At 38.3% G+C, this 23,049-nt stretch overlaps 1 protein-coding gene across 1 annotated transcript in view; it reads left to right on the forward strand.

Annotated features, from left to right (window-relative positions):
* Nucleotides 1–23,049, forward strand: part of MTUS2 (microtubule associated scaffold protein 2) — a 181,815-nt gene that overhangs the window by 86,284 nt on the left and 72,482 nt on the right. The window contains exon 4 of the mRNA XM_088140698.1: nt 13,137–13,298. Within this exon, the coding sequence (XP_087996824.1) occupies nt 13,137–13,298 (162 nt within the window). The remainder of the gene's footprint in view (nt 1–13,136; nt 13,299–23,049) is intronic.

Consider the following 23,049-nt stretch of genomic DNA (forward strand, 5'->3'; position numbering starts at 1 on the left):
TTACAAAAGGCTGTAAAATCTCCTTCCCTTGCTATTTTCTCCATGCCTCACTCCTCCAATCACTCATCGATAACACACAGTAGCGGCACAGTTCTAAACTCTGCTTTGTCTTACTAATTAATCTCTCAGTTCATCAAAAAGTCCTTCTTGAAACTGAAGACTGACTTTGTTATTCAAGATTATTTACCACAAAAATAGTATAAAATTCTGGCAAATAATAAATAAAACTGTAGGCAATGTATCTCTCTTGCCCATTTGCCAGACTCCATTTCTGCACAATTGTAATGTATTATTATAAGCCATGGATCAGGGAAAGATCTTGATTGTTCTTCAACAGTCAGCTTTAAACACATTAGGTCCAACACGTTCAATCTGTCAGTTAAACCATGCTCTAAGGATAAAGGTGCCACTGTGGTCATTCTGGTCCTGTTTGATAATGGCGTCTCCCTCGTCTGTGCCTCTTGTCTTGTTCCCGGTTGTTGGACCCTGCACCTGATTTACCCATTCACAACCACACTTTCTGAGTACCAGAAAAATAGGCTTCAAGGAGTGCAGAGGTCTTATTGCTTATGATATTTCAACTTTTTTTTCAGAGCAAAATGTTACTGTGACCTTTCTGGATTTCTCTTCTCTGCATAGCTGATTAAGCACAATCCTGATATAAAAAGAAGGACTGTTAAAGGTTAAAAATAGACTAAATACTTCAAGCGCTTTAATGCTTCATTAAAACTATCTATTACTTGATAACTTCCACAATTTCTTGTACTGTAGTGAAAGACATTGTTAAAATTGCACAAAGTGAGAGCCTTTTCTGCTTGAACAGGCTGTGTCTTTCATTAATACCTTTTTCATTGAGTCTTAAATGCTGAATATTCAATAGTTGTCTCAACTTTTTAGCTACTCAAATTCATGTCGAGTTGAAATTAATAGGATATTTCTACTTAATACCATGCTACAGTCTTTACAAGCAGTAAATGGACATGTGCATTTATCAACCAATGTCTTAATTAAGAAAAATAATTTGGATATGGAACCATGTAATTATACAGATGGTTCTTCGTAATCTTAGCACCTTGTTTTTCAAGGCTGTATATTAAGGAACTAAATTACTTACTATCATATTGATTTGCTCTTAAACTAATAAATGCAAAACAAAAAATTCTCAGTGAATTTCTGCTCACAAAACCCAGCAGATTTAAGCTTCAAGAATTCAATACTGTTAATACTGTTAATGAACATATTAATGTATCATTTTCTGTTTTTTCTATTATGTAGTATTGACATGAAAATGCAGAATTAAATGTTCTTGTCAACAAAAAGTTAGATATTTAAAGCTAAGTTGGGTAACTTTATTACAGTCAGAAAAGTCATTTTAAAAAAGGATACGAAGGGTAATATGATGAGGTCCCAACTGAGGTCATTTTTTTTTTCAAAACATGATTTTTAAAGATTGCAGTTTAAGATGTGATAACCCTATCTAAAAACCTAGCACACCTTTTTTTCCTGCATCAGCCAAATTTGGATGGAAATCATGGCACCAATGTTCAATAATTACTGACAGATTGGGTTGGATTAGATTTAGTTATACTGAGAGGAAATTTGTGGAATTCAATAAGTTTCAACTTATTTTATTATTACATCTTTATCAAACCCATGGTTTTCAGTAGACAGATGAAGCATCTCAGTCTGGCATTCATTCAGTTAAAATTTCAGTGATAGCTAGCTTAACCATCTGTTTATCTAATAATTCATCCCACAAGAATTCCAACTGCTTCATAGCTGCTAGATAACAGGCAGCAAAGTTTGCCTGCTTTTCTTGACTGCAACCCCAAGGAGACCTTGACTGAAGATACAGCATATGGGTAGACTGGGTAGTTGAGTGAACAACAACTAGGAAGCTAAATAATTAAGGAGTATGGTTGCTTAAGAGCTAGGGTGTGTTTCAGATATTCATAGATAGGAATAAGGCAGTTACAGAACATGGCCTTAAGGTACATCAAAGTCAAGGAGGTGCCCACGCAACGCAATCCTCCCTTGGAGGGATTTTGTTACACAGAACAGGTGTAAGAATATCATTAGCACTGTAGAGGCATTTGAAAAAGGAAGACAAGAAACATCCTTTAGAAATACAGGTACCTTTCAAAGCTGGAACCAGACTGGATATTTTAGTCCCGAGGTACCTTTTCTTAACTCCGTAAATAAGGAGGTAACTAGAATGGGCTGAAGCCCTCTCCAGTGATGATGGCAAAATTTGGATTTTTTTTTTTTAAATTACAACTATGCCTGCATGCCTTTAGGGTAAATACCCCCCTTTAATGGTAACAAAAAGGAAAAGTGTCAGGAAAACATTTCATTGGATGCCTTTCTTTGCGATAATTATGTAGCTCTAATTGAATGTTTCTTGCCAACAGGAGGAACTCTTTAAGAAATAGATACGGCTTCTAATCTTTTCTTTGGTGTATTTGTCCTATTAAAATTGGAATGATAGCTTAGGAGTAGGCATCTTGCCATGCTGGCAGATGGTGGTTGATGTATAGTTAGTGTTTCAGAATCAACATATGCAGGAATTTGGGGTTTACCCAGGACTGTCAAAATGGCAGCCAAAGTGATTTCTGTCCTTTGTCTGCTTTTATGTATCTTGTACATAAGAACATGAATGCATTTTGTTCATTTGATTTTTGATTTGGTTTCTCCGAGAATGTAAAAAGTGGTCCCAGTTGAGGGGATTGAATGAAATATTTATGCAACTGCTCTTTACAGAATACCTGGGCTGTTTGTGACAACTCACAAAAAAACTTTTGCTCTCTTGCCAGCAAACCTGAATGACAATCATCGTTTCTTGGAGAACTGAAACAGAGATGTATACTTAGTGTCAACAAACAAATTCACAAATCTTTATCACATGACCTGTTTCTATGCCTCACTGTTAAGGAACTGCTAAAATATTACATATATCTTCATTAAAACATGTACACATACAATCTAAACATTTTAATGGAACCATATTTTAATATGAGAAAAGTTTGGAGTTGTTACTTATTTGGCACATCCACTTCTGCTTTTACTAGCTGAAATCCTGCAGGACATTGTTTTGCTGGAAAGAAAAGTCATCTTCTCTTTCATGTTCAGGTTATACAGATCTGAGAGTTGTCTGGGGAGGTAAATCTGAAAGAGAGTGATGAAAGGCATGGAGTTAGAAATAAATGTAAAACATATAAGGGTACATTTGGGCTAGAATACCAATGATTGTCCCAGTTGCTATGATTAGTATCATATGTTTCCTGCTTGAAAAATGAAGTGTACTTTCTAGAATGGCTTCTCTAGCTCTGTCATTAACTGTGTATAGTACAACCTTCCAAACCTTGTTTTCTGTAAAGTTTTGGATATCAATTCACTTGTTCCCATACAGCCTGGACTAGGCCATGGTGGTTGTGGACTATGGAAGATGAAATGCAGTACACAGAATCATAACACTGGAAGAAACTGGTGAGACCAGTGTTTCTCAACCTTTGCAACTTTAAGCTGTGTGGACTTCAACTTCAAGAATTCCCCAGCCAGCAAAGCTTAAAGTTACAAAGGTTGAGAAACACTGGGTCAGACCATCAGGTCCAAACCCCTGCTCAGCTCAGGAAGCCAATTTAAAACAATCCTAATAAGTGTCTATCTACCTCTGAAAGTATTTATCTCTATCAAGTTTTACCTAACATTCAACTGATATCTGTCCTCCTGTAACTTCAAATATTTTTTTGCTATCCTGCACTTTGGGACAACAAAGGATAGGTTGTAGCCTTCTGTGTGATAATTATTTCATGTATTTGAAGAGCTCTATTATGTTACTCCAGTCTTCTTTTCTCATGACTAGGCATACCTAGATCCCTCATTCTTCCCTCATCAGCTTTGCTTCTGGTCCTCTGGTTATTCTCATTACTTTTACATGTCTTCAAAATTCTGTGAACTGGAATGTTGCTAAGAAATTATGTAAAGGTGCCTAGGAGTCTGTCCATCTATCTCTTTAGAGTTTCCTTAAAAAGGTGCCATTCATCTTGTTTGTTTATGTAGTTTATCCAGTTTATGTAGGATGTTTTAGAAAAATGAACAAAACATCCCTATTCTGTCAGATGTTATCAGAATGCTATTTTAAAAACCATAATAAAAATTAGAGTACATCATAACTCGTCCAGGCAGTCACCGCAGAATCGGTCACGATTCAGTGCGGATTAAAAAAAAAAATCATAGTTAATTACATTATACAGAAAACACACTCCAGGTGTTGAACATAGGAAGAGCATAATACCATACTAAACTAAATAAGAATGTGGTTATTTTTCTTTATGTTCTGATTTTAAAAAAAATACTTTTCATTAATTGTATATTTTTTTACCCTAACAACCATGAATCTAAGGATAGAAATATATAATTTATGCTTATTTATTTGATAGATTTATATCCCACCTTTCCTCCAAGAGCTCAAGGCAGCCTAATTTATCCCTATGTTTCATTTTATCCCTACAACAGCAATCCTGTGAGGTAGGCTTTGCTGAGAGAGAATGACTGGGACAAAGTCCCACAGTGAGTTTCCAGGGCTAAGAGTGGACATGAATGGTGTGGATCTAGAGCTTGCAGGTACACAATTTTAAATGTGCTGTTTGCATCTGGTAGATCAGCAGCCTTTCATGGTCAGGATTTTTCGTAACGTGAAGAGAGCTTAAAATGTGTGTGTGTGTGTGTGTGTGTGTGTGTGTATGTGTATGTGTATGTGTATATGTATATGTGTGTGTATATATATGAGCTTGGTTCTTTTCTTGCAAACATTTCATTACCTGGCTAGGTAACATCTTCAGTGCTAAAATGGGATGAGGTTTGTTCTCTATTTATCTGCTGTGGCCTGTTTTGCCAGTGCTGGTGGGAGTATATGTATATGTATATGTATATGTATATATACATACACACACATGCATTTATATACATAGACATACATTGATACACATATATCTATAGTATGTATACACACACACACACACACACACAGACGCTTTTTGTCATGCTGGGACATGAATTCAGTGGATTTAGCAGGTGAAGTCTTATAATTGAGATAGAATGTATTTATTCATCATATTTTTTCATCAACACACCAGTGTGAGGTAGGACTAAGATTGAGATACCCAAGTTCAGCACATTTTAGTGATGGATTAAACCAATGGCTAGAGTATTACTCTAGAAAATGAAGTACATATTTGTTTAATTATAATACAAAGTGTTGCAGAGTTCTCTATCAGTGTAATAGTAGTTTTAATGTAGGCGTTTTATGTATTTAATTCCTCTGTTCCTTTTATGGTGGAATGAATGGGTTTCATGTTAATATTTTTTGTAAACAGCACATACTACTACAGAGGTTTCATCTGTATGCTTAGCAGAACTCCTGGATACTGCGCAGGTGTTTTCTTGCAAATGCATATCTCTTTGCAATAATCACATAATCTGACCTCTGACTCAGAGAAATCAGTCACTTATATTAACTGCACGCAGAATGAGATGATCTGTGTGCTTTATCTCCCTCTTCCTTGTCCATGGCTGCCAAAAGAAACCCTAAGCATACCTCACCGTTCTTTGGGTGGAGGGAAATTCTGTCACTTCCTCTCTTCATTCTACATTCAAAATAACATTATGACACTTTTTCATGATCTGCTACAAAATGGTAAGTACCACCACTGCTGATTTTGGCAGAACATTTGGCTATGTTCCTTCAAATACTGTTCTTCTCAGGAAGTCTTGACTCCTGCCAATGAGTCCTTGCAGTTTTCTTGACAAGGTTTTTCAGAAGAGGTTTACCATTGTCTCCTGCCTAGGGCTTACAGAGAGTGTCTGGCCCAAGCTCACCCAGCTGGCTTTGTGCCTAAGGTGGGGATAGAACTCACCGTCTTCTGGTTTCTAGCCTGGTGCCTTTAACCACAACACCATACTGGTTCACACAAATACATACAGTTGTGTGAAAAAGAAAGTACACCCTCTTTGAGTTCTATGGTTTTACGTTATCAGGACATCATAAAAATCATCTGGTCCTTAGCAGTTCTCAAAAGTAGGTAAATACAACCTCAGATGAACAACAACACATGACGTATTACACCATGTCATCATTTATTTTACAAAAATAATGCCAAAATGGAGAAGCCATGTGTGAAAAACTAAGTATACCCTTACTGCTCCCATAGGTGTGAAGCGGCTAAGTAGCAGCCAGGTGCTGTTAATCAAATGCCCTTGATCAACTGATCAGCAATGTGACTACCTCTATCACAGCCGAAGTTTTAGGAGTTTGCTGGTCTCAAGCATTGAGGTGTGTGTTAACACAATGCCAAAGTGTAAAGACATCAGCAATGATGTTAAAGAAGCAAGTGTTGCTGCCCATCAATCTGGGAAAGGTTATAAGGCCATTTTCAAACAATCTAAAGTCCATCATTCTACAGTGAGGAAGATTATTCGCAAGTGGAAAATATTCAAGACAGTTGCCAATCTTCCCAGAAGTGGATGTCCCAGCAAATGCACCCCAAGGTCAGACTGTGCAATGCTCAGAGAAATTGCAAAAAATCCAAGAGTTACATCTCAGACTCTACAGGCCTCAGTTAGCATGTAAAATGTTAAAGTTCATGACAGTATAATTAGAAAAAGTCTGAACAAGTATGGTTTGTTTGGAAGGATTGCCAGGAGAAAGCCTCTTCTCTCTAAAAAGAACATGGCAGCACGGCTTAGGTTTGCAAAGTTGCATCTGAACAAATCGCAAGACTTCTGGAACACTGTCCTTTGGACAGATGAGACCATAGTGGAGATGTTTGGCCATAATGCACAGCGCCACATTTGGCAAAAACCAAACACAGCATATCAGCACAAACATCTCATACCAACTGTCAAGCACAGTGGTGCAGGGGTGATAATTTGGGCTTGTTTTGCAGCCACAGGACCTGGACACCTTGCAGTCATTGAGCCCACCATGAACTCCTCTGTATACCAAAGTATTCAAGAGTCAAACGTGAGGCCATCTGTCTGACAGCTAAAGCTTGGCCAACATTAGGTCATGCAACAAGTGGCATTATATTATTATTATATAAGAAGACAATTATAAGAAGAATTATAAGAAGACTATTATAAGAAGAAATGTGTTTCATAAAAGGTAGAACTTTTAATAATGCTATATTTAAATGCCATCTAGAAAAAAATGAATTTACTCAGTTTTGTAGGAATTGATATTACAGAGGATTGATTGGATATAGCAATACTACCTACATTACATTTATTAATCCATTCAGTTAAAAGATTGAGATACAAGAAAATAATCTAGATGAAAACAATTATGATGTGGAAATGGGGAAAAAGAAGTATATTATTTCTGTGAAGAAGAATAATCACCTTATAATCACCAGGGTAAATTCTAATATATAAGCTTGCAGTACTTTCCAGCTATAGCTAAAGTGAGATAGAATTGCAATCTAATAAGGGATAGAAGCATTATTAAAGTCTCAAACCATAATTAAATGCTCTATAGACAAAGTGAAAAAGTGTACAATATTACTCTAGGTAATATATCTGAAAAATCCTTGGTAGGGTCATAATAGTACGTTCATTAAACATTTAATCACCAATATTAAAAATATCCTATTGAATTACTGCTTGTTCTATCACAAATTTGCTAATAAGAATTACTATACCTCTAGCAGATCTTGAACTTCCATAAATGTATTATTCTTGCCCAAATATACATTACTCAGGGAGGCAGGGGAGGAAATAATGGATATTAACATCCCCACCCAAAGAAAATTCATAACCTGCCACTGCTCGTGCATGGCCTTGTGACATCATAACCCTACTCCAGTCCAAAAGTTATGTTCTACAGCAGTAACAACATGAACTGGAAAGGGGAATTTTCAACAGTAAAACAAATAAGTAGCAGTATTCCGAATAAAAACTTTTCTCCAATCAGCACATAATTTCTCTGGTCAACAGACTCTTCTCCCACCCACATATAATTTAGACTGAAAGGATTTTTTGCTAAGAAGCTGGGGAGGTGTGAATATAGTTGCAGGCTAGAATTTAGGCACCTATGCTCAAATTCTATGCTTTTTCAAAATAAGAAGACGGGGAATAAGGCAAGGGCAGAACAGACTTTTCAGTCTGTTTTTTGTAACCGCTATCATATTCCTTAATCTCTTATTTTGAATCTGTAGATATCTACACACAAATAATAAGTATGCACTCAAGTATGCAGAAAGATGGTGTGTTTAACTTTGTACCCAGTGGACATTGTGTCCGTTTCTGGTCACTTAAGGATTTATTGAAGCATACAATTTAACCTGAGTTGCCTACACTTTTACATGCAACTGTAAGTATTTGCATTTGGGGAGGACTGAACTGATAATCTGTTGCACTGGTTTAGCATATGTGACATGTTAAAACTTTGGTGTGGCTAAAGAAAAAATTGGAATTCAGGACTGCTCATTAAAATTCTTCCACAGAGAAGTATAAATGGTATTATTGTATCCAATATTTTCTCCTTCAATACTCATATGTTGGGTCAAATTGCTAGACAGTTCATTCTGTGTTATTGGAACATCCCACCCATACCCAACTGACTGTTTGCCAGCTCTGTGTATCTTTTAATTCTTGTTCCTTAGAAGAAGTTCAGTTCTGGAACAGGAATATTGTTCCCTGGCTGAGCTGATGTCAGATCTATAAGAGTTACCACATTCAGCGCCGAATGAAACTCTCGCGAAACACAGGTTCAGCCAAAGAAGTTTACTTGGGTGTAATGCAGCTAGATACAAACAAAGCCAGGGTTGGCTTGGCACAGTTACATACAACAGTTTTATAGGGTTCCCTCCTTGACCCAGAGTTATCCCCTTTTTCCCGCCCTTCTCCCCGTTGCCTGGGTTACTGGTTTGCCCACGGTATTCTCCCACTCGCCCAAATGGCAGATTCAGCTGTGTTTCTTTGTCTCCCTGATTGCTGTCCTTTGTTTGTGGGGTTGTTGAGTTGGTTGGGCTTTTCTTCTGCAGGCTAAGCCGGGGCTTCTTAATTGCTCGCCGATTGCTGCGCTTCTGAGCCGCTGCGGTTTGCGTTGCCTGGGGCGCTCGAGGGAAGCCGGCTTTGTTACAAAGCATCTGCTCCTGCCCAGAGTCAATCGCCGCCATCTGCCAGCAATTAACTTGCAGTTCACCTGACTTCCTCTTTTCCGCTGCCTGCGCCTGAGGCGGTGAAATTGACTAGGGGCGGTGAAACTGAACAGCAGCGTTGGCCCTGCTGTGCTGGCTAAATCTGACAAGATCACCATCATCATCATCTGACTGATAATGTCAGTCATCAGAGGCTGACTGACGTTTAAGCATCCTGAATATTCTGGTTAGCCAATGAGTAGCACAGAGTGCTGAACTGAAAAGGTTAATGGTCTGATCAGCAGGGCTCACATGTTACAAGGGACAAGGGGATTCCTCTCTTTCCCCTGTTACAGATACAGAAAACTGGTGGTTGGATTTGGCTTGAAAACAGCCTCTTCCATTGAACCTGATATCAGCAGGCTAGCTTAGAACAGATTTTTCTCACCTGGCCACCTCCAGATGTGTTGAGTTGAAGTCTGCACATCTGCAGGTTGTTCAGGTTGGGAAAAAGCTGGCTTGGAATATGGGGACACAGAGTTCTGTCTTTCCCAGCTCAGTCAGTATCCGGCTCACATCTATTTGCTGCCTTTTCAAGCAAATTAGTGCAACAAAGACCATGTATATGTTTTGCAAGCTGAGCTACATGTACAGTTTCTTCCAGGAAAAAAAGCTTTGGTTTCTCTGTCTGTTCACTTGATCACCGAAAGCACCCTTTTTAAAAATGTTACAGTATGTTATCTTGCTCAGGGTCCTTGGGGGAAAAGATCTAAATAAATGAAATATTCTAGGATTGGAGACAGCATAAATTATTAATTATTCTGAAAAAGCTGCCTCACCCAGAGCCAGACTTGCTCAGTCGTAGCACTCATGCTTTGCAAGGAGAGGCTCCAGATTCATTCCCTGGAATATGCCCTAAAAAAAAAAAAAATCAGCAGAAATTTTGAATATTCTGTGCCAAAAGCATTGGGAAGTTTCTACTAGGCAGTATAAACAATATCAGGATTGATCACCCAGTACTGTAGTCTGACATGATGTGAAATAATTTGCTATATACACTGAGTCTAATTCTAGACTTCCTGCTTTGGACTAGGCGCAGCATCACAAATTTTCCTTTATAATCTCCCTGTCCCCCTTACTTTTAGGAGCATCCTTGTAATCCATTTCTTACTGTATTCAATTCAACATTTCCCTCAAGACTTCAATATTGCCTTCTCCGGTTATAATATAAAATAATTTTAAATTCTTACATTCTTTTCCAGAGAGCATTTGTTCTCACTGTGTTTTCGATATGTACGAAGACCTGAAATGCATACATTGATAGTCTCACTGGGTTACATGAAATGGGCATTTTCTAATTCTTTCTTTCTTGGTAAATAAGTAGGTCATGTTTCAGCCAGCCTTCTTTTTCTTCTCCCAATAACACGTTAATTACTCAAAGCTTATGTTGTTTATCAAAGGTTCCTAATATCTTTTTTCTATTTTGTATGAAATAGTTTGAAAAGATTCTCTGCCCTCTTTTAAGTAACTAAAGAGTCTTCTCAGAAGAGATTATGTCACTTCCCCTGACACCTCATACTTCGAATAGAATGACGTCTCATTTGGAAGGAAGCCAGATTTGTAAATTGAAATGTTTTTTGTATAATAAATTTACACTAAGAGACTGGGAGTTAGAGTTAGGAGATTTCAGTAAAAGTATCTGTCGTTCTACTTAGCAAATAATCACAAAAACATTTCATTCTTAAAGGGAGCTTCTATTGTAGTTGAATATTTAAAAACATTTGCCAGAGAGAAACAGGCAAAAGAAAACGATAGGTAAACTGTCCACATGAACTTATTGTTCAAGCAATGCCTTAGAATAGTTTAAGATTTCTGTGGGTAGCCTATCTGAGATGAAATAGGTGCTGACATACTTGTCACGTCAACAGAAATTGTCATGCAGAGGTAGAGGCAGAGTGTTGTCTCTCAGCAGGCAGAAGGACTGAAACGGCTACTATCTTCTTTGTCTCTTTCCTCTTGTCATTCTCTCCCCGCTGTTTTTGTCTCTTGCCTTTATATGAGTAGTATCACCTATCAAAACCGCAGTCTGAACGGTCCTCAGAGAGAGGATTATTATAAGAAAGGTCTTCCTGCTCCATTATGCAACAGTGGTATCCATCACTGGTGGTGTCCACCTCTCTTTCATACACCAGTGTTTCTCAACCTTGTCAACTTTAAGATCTGTGGACTTCAATTCCCAGAATTCCCCAGCCAGCATGCTGGCTGGGGAATACTGGGAAATGAAGTCCACAGATCTTAAAGTTGTCAGGGTTGAGAAACACTGCCATACACAGTACTTGTTTCTGAGCAAACACTGTGGCTGCTGTCCACCTCAGAGAGGCACATTATCTGTTTTACTGCAGCAAGAAAAGCTGAGTAGTGAGGGGCACTAATCAGAGCTTGGCTCTGGGAGTCCTAACTGAGAACTTGCTGGAGTGTCAATCACAGCAGGAAAGCATTCTCAGGAATGGCTGCCCAGTGCCTCACTGAGGACCCTCACAGTGATGTCATGTTTAAATGGTGGCAAAAATCACACCGAAGCTAATTGTGGTTGTTGAAGTTGAGGTATAGGTGTAAGCTGTTCATTTGACCTTGTGAAGAAGCAGCATAAGCTGCTTCACAGGTTGGCCTTGTGAAGAAGTTAATCCACAGCCTGGATCCAGTTTCCTTTTTTAATACTTCAGAAGCCGACACTGTTACATTCAGTCCCAGTAAATTAACTCTCGCCTACTATTATCTAGGACTAGGTAAGGAACATGGGGCCAAATTAATTTAAGAGCTGCCAGGGAACTGTATATAATTTGTTCCAAGAAACCTGTTTGGAGCCTGAAAATACTGTACAACCTATCTGTTTGAGGCCTGAGCTGTAAAACACAGAGACAGAGACAGCTTCGTGGGATAAATGGTTGTTTTCCTGTTTAAATCTAAGTGGAGGTGGGTAAATAATAAGACAGGTATACAATCTGAAATGTAACTTGAGATGACTAGGTTTAATTACTGGCTGTTAATTCATGGTGCATGGTTATCATCTTGCAAAAAAACATCATTGTTTAAACATTAAAAATATTTGCTTCTGTTCCTGACTACTTATTAGCTTGTAATTTTTGCTTCCCTTTTGAAGATAGGTGGATTCCTTTCGTTTTCAATTTTTAACATTATTGGTAAAGATCAAATGCGCTTGCTGGAATGTACATAGATTTTAGATACACTATTTTCAATTAAGGCTCACACAGCTTCTTTTTAAAGAAAGCTGCAGACCTTGTGAAATTCACAGGCAAGCAAGTTCATACCCTCCCTACTGCAGCTCCCGTTAGCCCCAGGCAGTGTGACCATCGATCACAGAGGTAGTAATCCAAACCTTTGGAGAGCACTAGGTCACCTCCCCTCTGTGATTGAAGCCCCCTTCTGGGTAATGTGGGTTTGCTTTGACTGTTGTTCAGTTTGTGCCATCTTTTCTTCTTTGTTTTTATTATTATATTATTTTATAGTTCTCTGTGTTTTTGTGAACCGCCCAGGGTTGCTGGGAGTTGGCTGGTGTAAAATTTTAATAAATAAATTAGCATTAAAATAAGTCTTTCCCAAGCTACTCTCATCTGGATGTACTGAGCTATCATTCTTTCCTTGCCATGCTGTCTGATGATGAACTTATCAACACATTTGGAGGAGACCAGGTTGGGGAAGGCTGGCATATATAGCTGCAGCCAATTCATATGTGCTTCAATTTATTTAATCAAGTTTTTTCCCTTTTAAAATGGGTACCTTTTCTTAACAGAATTTAAAATTTTACAGAGCCCAACTGAGTCAATCCTCTCACCATATATGCATAAGATGGCCATCTCTTTAAAATAACAGAAGACTTTTTGATTTTTCTATGACATTAATAATGTTATCGTTTCTGTACACCAGGTGCACATCTATTTTTAATGGAATTCTGATTGGAATGCTTTTGGTTTCCTGCAGGTTCAAGCCTTGGAAATGAAGAGCAAATCATTCTTAAGGCAGCTGAGCCCTCTAAAGAAGCACTTAAGGGGGCTAGCAGAAGTTCACTGCAGGCATCAAATAGCACACCAGTTGCCCGCAGGAGTTTGCTTCCAGCACCAAAGACAGGCACAGCACCACCTGGTAAGTTTTCCCGGCCCATGTATCAGAGTTCATATCACATGCACATATATATTCTGTATATGTGTATGTGTAATGAGTGCATATTCTAGAACTTTGCATTATAGCACGCTCCTAATTTAGAGTAGATTTGTTTTACCTACAAAGCATCCAAATCCATTTTGAAATTTGTGCCCAAATCTATTTTTCATTTTACAAATTAATTAGCTAGTTATTGCTATTTAATTTACCCATCCCAGAATGCAGTCATTTTTGAATGTATTCATATCCTAGAGTATTCAGCTATGGATGTTCAACCCAAACTTACAAGTTATGAAAATTAGGGAGCATACATTATCATGATAACATGAAGGGATCCTCAGTAAGTCTGTGTATTGAGCATAGATCTTTGCAGGAGTTTTGTAAGCGTATTCACTTGAAAGTTTTACAAACTTTCCCAGAATGAAAAATCTTGGTAAATCCCTGTCCACGGGTTATATTGGAAGCATTCAACCAAACTTGTCTGCTGTGAATGGAGTTCCCTTACTAGCTGGCATCCCCTTGTGCAGACTGTAGTGCAGACATTCCCAGTACATCTTTCATGAGTGGGAGAGAGAGACTCTTGGCATGCATACAAAGACAGATACCCGTACTCCATCCCTCTGCCAGAGATAGAAAAACTTGCTAATTGAAAAATCAAGAGCAGAACTCTGAAAAAGCTGGGGAAAGAGGCTGGATAAGGAACCGAGGGGGGTGGGGGTGGGGGTGGGGGTGGGAGGTGGCTTCCATTTCCACAACAACCTCTGAAGAAAGCTTGGAACCTCTCAAGAACCTGGAGAAATCCAGGAACTCTGAAGCAGAGGATAATTCAATTTGCTTCAAGAAGTCTTCTCTTTCAATAGAAATAAATAAACTAGCTAGCCAAGAATATTGTGCTTGGTTTGATATGTGTAGGGCTAAGTCTAATTTTCCATATCTCTATCTTTAGATAGCAGGGAACTATCTTTAAGGGTATTTCAGACTGGGTTCCAAAAGTTATATTTTCCTCTGTAGGATCTTCCTGTAATCAATAATGTTAATGGGAAACTCTGTATCTCATGCTGTTACAGAGCAGGCCACCACCATCTTGTGATCTGCCTGGAGACTGGATTTTCTTTGAGATCATTTTACTCAAGTTGCCAGCAGCTCTGTAGTTCATATTTTTTCAGCATTGTTTGTGTTTTTAGTATTTAATGTTAAAAATACGTTTTATATGTTATTTTTCCTTCTTTTTAGATGAAGTTGTATTTTGTTTATGTCTGCTGAGGACAGAACAAAGAGTATCTAGTCATACTCTCTATGTTTCTTGGCCAGGAGGTTGCATTATTGAGATTATTTGCTTTTTGCAGTGTTATCTTGTAATCACACATACCAGGTTTAGGTGATTTTTATTGAATGATTGATTGATTGTTGATCATATTTATATAGCTGCCCATCTCACAAAGATAGACTCTGGGCGGCATACAACACTCTATTAAAAACCCATAACTGCATATAAAAATAATCATTAAAACTATAACAAACACACAAAGCAGGAGAGGATGATTTTAATCATAGTAAGGGAGCCATTGCAAAATATCCCCGGTCCCCTGGGACCCCCAGGCCTGGTCACATAGCCAGGTCTTGAGAGACTTGCGGAATGTTAAGAGAGATGGGGCTGGACATCAAGTGAGAATAAGTGGTGGCAGTGGGAACTACCAAGCCATTATCCTAAATCAGGAGGAGTCTGGGTGTGAATACCCAGAGACTTTCTAACATAGCAGCTTTGGGATCTCCAGCCATCCTATGAGCTCAGTTGTCTGCTACAATGTTATAAACCTTACTTTCAGGCCTTTGTTCTAAATATATGAAGGTCTGCAGAGATAACCCTACATGATAGGGACAAGGTGAGCATATGCATATATGATGTTCATCCACACTCATCCATACTCAGACACACGTGGAATCTGAGTATCTTCATAGAATTAAAGACACTTTCATTTGGGTAATTTATATGGATGTATTAGCATGCTGCCTTCTTTTCAAATAGGACTGTTAGGTAGCAAGGCAGAAATCTGCCCAGATCTTTAAATTATCCTGATGCTTCAGAAGATGAGATAGCCACAAACATTTCCATCCATTCATTATCTGGTCCTGCTGTACCTCCTTCATGCTCCTGCTATAATGTATAAGCCTCAAGTAAATCATAGTAATCAGGAAGAGCAATTGAAATATCAGGGGTGGAATTACAGAAATATGCCAAAATTGCCCTCTTCAACATTGACTCCAGGTTTCAGTGGTCCCACAAATTGGTCCCTGGAGAGTATCCAAAAGATGGATGGTTTTCATAATTGCTAAAAAACTTAGTCCAACCAGTTTCACATCTTACTGATGTTGAGTTAGAATGAATGGAGAACCCACTTGGATCATTTGAGCTCCCAGAAGAAAGATAGGTTATAAATATAATACATTTAAATAAATTAATACTTAGTGATTCTTGTTATCAGGCTGGTTTCAGGGACTCTAGTCCCTGATGATTCTGCTGATGATGTGCAGGCTTCAAAAGAGAGAGAAGAGTATATTAAACAGCTTTATCCACAAAAGATCCATAAAGATTAGATATTCTGAAGCTGATTTTTAAATATTAAAACCAGGAAATGTTGTTCTTCTCAGTGCAGAAGAATCATGACTCCTTGAAGGAAAGGACATCTCTTTAGTTATTTACTCTGTAAAGAATATATAAATAGAGTGTAAAAATCTTAATAGCATTATGCCTGACTAATAAAACATGGAGAACCCAGTTAGTGTCACTCTTTCAGCCAATACATTTTTATTTTGTTGAAATGTTACAGATAATCATTTGACACACTCCTAGTAAGACTATACAGCTTTTAACAGGATCTGCTTCAGAGGGGAAGTATGAGTTGTAATCCACAAGGGAAATATTCAGATATAAACATATCTGGAGATCAGTCCTTTAAAATACCTATGAGTATTTTGACTATTTCTACTTGATTTAAATAACTATTGGTAAGGAAAATGACTTCATTAAAGTTTTAAATTGGAGTTTAGTATCTGTATTCCTTCTTACAAATGGATACTTTTAAAGGGTTATCACCTTTAAAGGCCTACATGGCATGGGACCAGGTTACCTGAGGGACTGTCTCACCCCCATTATATCTGCCTGTCCTACCCGGTCAGGCAGAGAGGGTATGGTATGGACCCCATCGATGAAAGAATGTTGACTGAGGGGGTCCAGAAAGAGAGCCTTCTCTGCCGTGGCCCCTGCCCTATGGAATACTCTCCCCCCAGAGGTGAGGCAGGGCCCAACTCTCTTGTCCTTCTGGAAAGCAGTCAAGACCTGGCTCTGACAACTGGCATGAGGCAGAAAAAGGGGCACCCAACCCTGGGGGTGGCTAGCACCTTGAAGATGTTCCCATATGTTAACATCTTACTGATCATCAACATCTTGGAAGATATTATTATTTGTGTATGTGTTTGGTTTTATTCTATTTTTACTGTATTTTTATATTGTTTTTATTGTATTTTAATTAATATTTATTGTTGTTTTATTGTGAACCGCCAAGCGTCACTTTTTCGTGAGATGGGCGGTATCTAAATTTGAAATATAAATAACTAATAAAAAAGAATATGAAGTAGTAAAACACAACATTATCCCAAATTATCCCAGCTTCCAGAAAGAGGGGCTAATCTAACCTCCAGAGGAATGCTGTCTCTGGGCCTCAGTCCTCCTCACCTCAAAAATGTGGAAAACCATGCTGGGAAACCATTAAAGTGAAAGATCACTTCTGCTTGGAGAAGGTGGTCCTGCATGTAGGTACCAAGCCTTACAGGGCTTTACAGGTAGTCCTCATTTATGGACTGCCTTGAACAGCAATGGTTCACAGTTACAACAGTGATGAAAAAATAATTTTGTGACCAATCCTTGCATTTACAACCTTCACAGGTCTGTAAAGCAAAGGAAAACTGAAGTAAGATCGTAAGCACAGTCATGGTTTCACTTAGTGATCGCTTTGCTTAATAACTGAATTGCTGATCCCAATTGTGGTCACTAAACAAGGACTACCTGTATTGTCAATGCCTGCAAGGCTGGCATGCACGGGAAGCAAGTATCACCCGGATTTCTAAAAAACTCTTTACTGCCTGTAGGATAATGTAACAGAACCCTGAAAGCCTGCCAAAGTAATTATTCCACACAACTTAACACCTAGTGTAATTAAGTCAAGTTTCTGTGAGGCTCTTTCTCACACTTCCCCCTTACCCACCCCAGGACTCAAGAACCTTTCTGTAAAGTCCCTGTTTCCTGCCTTCAGTATCTTGCTGCCTCCTCTACTGTATATTCCTAGGTCTGTTGGGCATTCCATCATGTTTATGGATTCAGATTACCCCGTGAAATCCACTGGAAGTCAATGCAGGGTCTATAGTATTGGTGTAATATGCCAACAGCAATGCATGCATGCTAACAAACTAGTTGCCACTTTCTGCACCAATTCCAGCTTCTGAGTGGTCTTCAGAGGCAGCCCCATGCAAAGCTCATTACAGTAGTCCAGTCAAATGATAATAAAGGCATGACTTACAGTCACAAATTCTACTGCTCTAGATATGGCCACGGTTGGTAATTTCTAAATTATAGAGTGGTTAACTGCTAATACTGAATGCAATTTCATGGGTTCTATAAGAAAACAGTCTAAATTCCTTTGTAAATCTTCTCTTGTGTGGTATAGTTTCACAGCATGTAATTCTCACTAGATGTTTCCGTGTACAGTGCAGCCTCTCAGACTCAGAACAAAACTGATTGGGAGATAGAGACCCATAGGAAAAAGGAAATATTTTACTTACTTCAGTATTGCACATCAGTTGGTACATATTTCAGAAAGTGATATTCAGTGTAGGCGGAATCAGTTTTCTTTGAAGGCAGCAGTTAGAAAAATCTAAAATTGTGTCCAGGTGATTTCATGTAATTTATTGCTGGAGATCCTGTTAATTAATTAATTAATACAGTCCATTTTTCATCAACTAGCTTGTCTTAACAATAAGCTAATTATGAGTTATATATAGACTTTTCTGTATTTCAGTTAGTATATTTTGGTTACTGAGCCTTTTTTATTTTAGCCAGGAACAAAGTAAGGAATTTTTTAATAACCCCTCCTTGTCTGGCTAAATTTTTGGAATGTTTTTATAGTCCATGTGCATAATACCTTGTATAAAAAGGAGTTATGAACATGTTACCATAGCAATACTCAATAATAGACCTATTGGTGGTAGCTGCGGAAGGTGAAAGCAGTTTAGATCCTTCCTTGAAGCCCCTTTCCTTTATCTTTCATGGATCCTTCAAGAAATTGCTTGTGTTAAAGGCGATCCTTCTTCTGTATTGAAAGCTTAATGTCCCAAGACCCAGTAATTTGCCTCTGTTGAAAATTTAAAACCTAGCAACCCTGAGCAAAATTTGCTTGCATTGTTGTTCCCTTTTCCTACTTTATTCATTTTTGTAACTACATCTGACTAATATATGCTTTTCCAAGTAGTTTTGCTTATTTTTGTATGCTTTTTCATGAATGTCTATCTTTGTGGACACCTTCGATAATATACAGTTTTTTCATTCCAGACACTGTATCATTGAATTCAGAAAAGTGTAAAGTGCCAAAGGATAATTGCATTCCCATTCTCTAATTAGTTCAGAAAGTGCCGATTTGGAGCATTCTTATCCAAATGCAAACAATAAATTATCTGTATCTTTAGTTATAGAAACTATTCTGCCAGTGCCATATATGGAGAGTAGGCTGTGAAGGTCTTTGTTGCAAGATAGCTCTTGCCAACCAGCTGTCTCTGCTCAGCATGCCATTTGCCATCAGTATGACATTCATTTCCTTCATGCCCTCCCACATCTCACAGTTGAATGCAGTGATAACCAATATTTTGTAGCCTCAGCTTCCATGGTCTCCTTGGTTTCTGTGCCGTTCTTGTTTCTACCAAGAACAGCGTTGATGCTGAAATCCATGGGCCAAATGCTCCAATGTGAACGCAATAAGATGTTTGCTTGTTTTGCAGTGCCACTCCAAACAAAGTACTGTGCGACAATAGCAGAATTGTGGCAGTTGGGTATCAAGCATCTTGGGAAGAGATTCTAGTGGCCTTCAGAGGTACTACTGTGTGCTTATGCATATACATATGCAAGCCATATATTTGGCAATCATCAGGAATCCAGGGCTGTTCCTCTGGAACTGCTGAGGTTGTGGTTAGATTATATTGCAAATACAATCCTTGTATCAGCCTGGAAGAGTCCATATGCAGAACATACCATTGTTAAATGTTGTAGCGACAGCTTGATAATTATGAGGTAATTTTTAAGATGGTCACACTGCAAAAGGTTTCATGGAGTACAAATCCCAAATACAAATATTGTAACGGGTAATTCAGTACAGCATTGCCCCTACTGTCTGCAGAGCCTTTCCGTGAAGGCTGTGCAAACCCTTCCGAGGTTGTGTTTGGTGATGTATCAGAGTGCAGGTGAAGTACTTCTCCAAATCATTACAGCAGGTGTGCCTTTTTCCAGGCTCATGTGGCTGCTTCAGAGCTGATTTTGATTGTCTCAGCATCTATCTATATCTATATATATGTGTATGTATGTACAACCACTTCACATGCACCTGTGCATTGCAAAGCACTGTTTTGGAAAGATTTGCACAGTCCTACTTTTCATACTACAGATGGCTCATATGCAAAGAAAATACCTAACATTATGCTTCCTTTCATGATAGGCTTTATTATTTTCCTATACATCTAGGATGCATTGTATGCATCTAGAAAGACTGTATATCTTCTGTGAAGTTGCTGTGATTACAGATTTTAACTACATCTGTTAGCAGACTGACTTTGCCAAAAGCAAAATGTCAAATAAATTCCTGACTTGTGATGATGATGATAATTTTCTCTTCCAAAAAGGCTGAGGTGGGCACTTGGGTCTCCTACCTCCTTACTATTAGGAGGAAAAAGGGAGGGAAAGGAGGATCCCAGGTATTACTAACCAGTTAACCTAATATCAATACCTGGAAAGATGTTAAAGTTAGATAATAAAACAGGGCATTGTAAGCATCTTGAAGACTAAGAGTCGGTTGGCTTTATCAAAAATAGATCATGTAAGACAAATCTTATCTTCTTTGAAAAGATAACTACTTTAATAGACAAGAGGAATGATGTTGATAGATGTGAAGCTTTTGACAAGGTTTCCCATAGCATTCCCATTGGTAAGCTATTAAAATGTAGTTGAGATAGAGCTATACTAAGGGGGTTCATAAGTTACTAGCTAATTACATTCAGGGAGTCAGCCTTAATGGCTTTACATTATGTTGGAGAGTACAACAGAATCTATATTGGGGTGCATTTTTATTCAGTATTTCTATAAAAAGGGATAATGGGATTAACGGCTGCTTATCACATTTGAAAATGACACAGATTTGGGAGGTCTGGCCAACATCCAGGAAAACAGAAAAAGATTGCATTAGAATCTGGACAGGTTGGGAGAAAAGAGGCAAAACATGATCCTCCACAAACACAAATGCAAAAAAGGAGCACAACATAGAGTTTATTATTGAATCATGTTATTTCACTGGACTGGCTGAGGTCCTGGGGTAGCCAATCTGGGATTAATAGCAAAACAGAGTGAAAGGCACTCAAACAAATCTGGAGGTATCGGGAACCTGAAGATTTCACTGCAGTACTTTATAAGCTGAGCCAAAACTCCAGCATTTTTCTCATCAACTGAAACCCTAAGTATGCTGGAAGGGTCGGGTGATGCTTAGTGCTCCATTACTGGAGGTTTTCAGCCATTTGTATAGGGTTGTCTGAGGATTCCAGCCTTGGGCAGGAGCTGGCTTAAGACCTCCAAGTACATCTCAAGTCTAAGATTCTATAATCCTGCATTGAGCATGAGGTAGCCCTAGATGTTATCTATGACGTCTTCCAACTTTAAGATTCTCAGATTTTATTATTTTTTAAGGCTTTCTGACCCTGGAAACACATGATGCACAACATTTATTATCCTTCAGTCCTAGATAACAAATGTAAAATAAACACTTACTTGTTTCCTTCCTTAAAAAAAATAAGGGAAGATTTTCATTAAAAGAATGGAATAATGAATGAGCATGGACAGTGATGGGGAAAAAAAGGGGGAGAGAAAATGAACAAGGAATCCAAAAAGAGAAGAACACTGAAGAACTTGAATTCTATGTAGCAGTACTCTAACATCCAAGACATTTTTGCACATCTTACTGTCAAAATTAATGGGGAAAAATTAAGATCAACATTGCACTGCATACAAATTCTGTTGCTGATTCTTGATCATATTAATAAAATCTGATTTGTCTACAAATTCTGGTAGAAATCTATAGGGCTGTATTTTCAAAGACTGACATAGGAAACTACAAACTATGTTTCAATGAGGTGCAGCAAACAATTTTCCAAATCTGGATCAGTGTTTAAAAAAAATCTCCTTTGCCATATATTCAAAATAGTGTATGGAAGGAATTCTAGTCAGTTAATCGGTGGGTGTGTATTTTAGTTTCAAGTGGAAAACTTCTGAAAGAAAAGAACTCATGATGCATGAATTTATGCAGATTTGAGTAAGTCAAATCATGTGATAAGGAGTAAATAAGGAATTAGTTGGTAAAGGAACAACATCAAGTATACTAATCAGGAGAAAAACATTTTACCTGTGTATTTTCATTTAAAACAAAGCATGATGATGAGGCAAACAATATATCTGGTATTTTTGTAGAATCTGCTTGTCATCTAAATGAGGTGTCTTTAATTAATCCCACAGAAATCTCATCGTTCTGCAGCACTCCACCAATTTGAGCCATCAAAAACCAAAACGAGAAAAGAAGCACCTTACATGAGATGACAGAGTATTAGAAAATAATTGCTATGCAAATTGTTTTGATGACACGAGCTGATTGGTTTTCTTCCACTCTCTGAAATGAGCAGCTTTAATTGGATACACTGTATTAAATCATCTTCCTATGCATATTTGGAGCTTTGCTAGTATGTCAAAGAAATGGATTAGGAGAAGGAGGAGGGGAGGTGAATAGAAGAGCAGATGATATGGAACCTGTCCTTTAATTCTGTTGAAATAAATTACACTAGGAGAGCCACTTGAGAGAATGTGGTGAGAGATGTTTGGTTTATACAACTGGTAATTTTAAAGATAGCACAAGTCTTTAAAAATACCTTGGCTTGCCAGTCAGTTGGCAGATGAAAAGCTACCATCACTTTCCCAGTGATGGCAGGCAGAAGGACCTTTAGCAGTAAGCTTTGGTGGTGGGGCATCAGGATTTTGGGGCTCACTGGAGCTGTCAATGTGAATTAAGAGTACCATCAGTTAAAATATGTGTGCGGGAGGTGGCATGGTGTCCACATTATCATCTGTCCTTAACAATAACTTGCAGAAGTATGAAAACGTAAAAGCTACATATGAGGGGAAATATCCTGACTCTAAAAGGACATTAAAATTGCTCTTGGGAATCTTCTCTTCTGAGGCTATCCCACAGCTAAGTCACAGCCACTAAGAAGGTTCCATCTTTCGCAAGTAGTTCTCCTATTTCAACTGAAACGGTGGACTTTGCTGCAGGAGGTCCTTTCCTAATTACAACAAGCCCTTCAAGTGTTCAGATCCAGTGCCATAAAATCCATTAAAGTTCACAGCTGACACTTCGAACTGGAGCCAGAAGTGGCATTGGTG

The sequence above is a fragment of the Python bivittatus genome, unplaced genomic scaffold (assembly GCF_059951505.1).
Source record: "Python bivittatus isolate LINGU-HERP-01145 unplaced genomic scaffold, Pbiv_v1 ctg000340_np1212, whole genome shotgun sequence".
Classification (NCBI taxonomy): Eukaryota; Metazoa; Chordata; class Lepidosauria; order Squamata; family Pythonidae; genus Python; species Python bivittatus.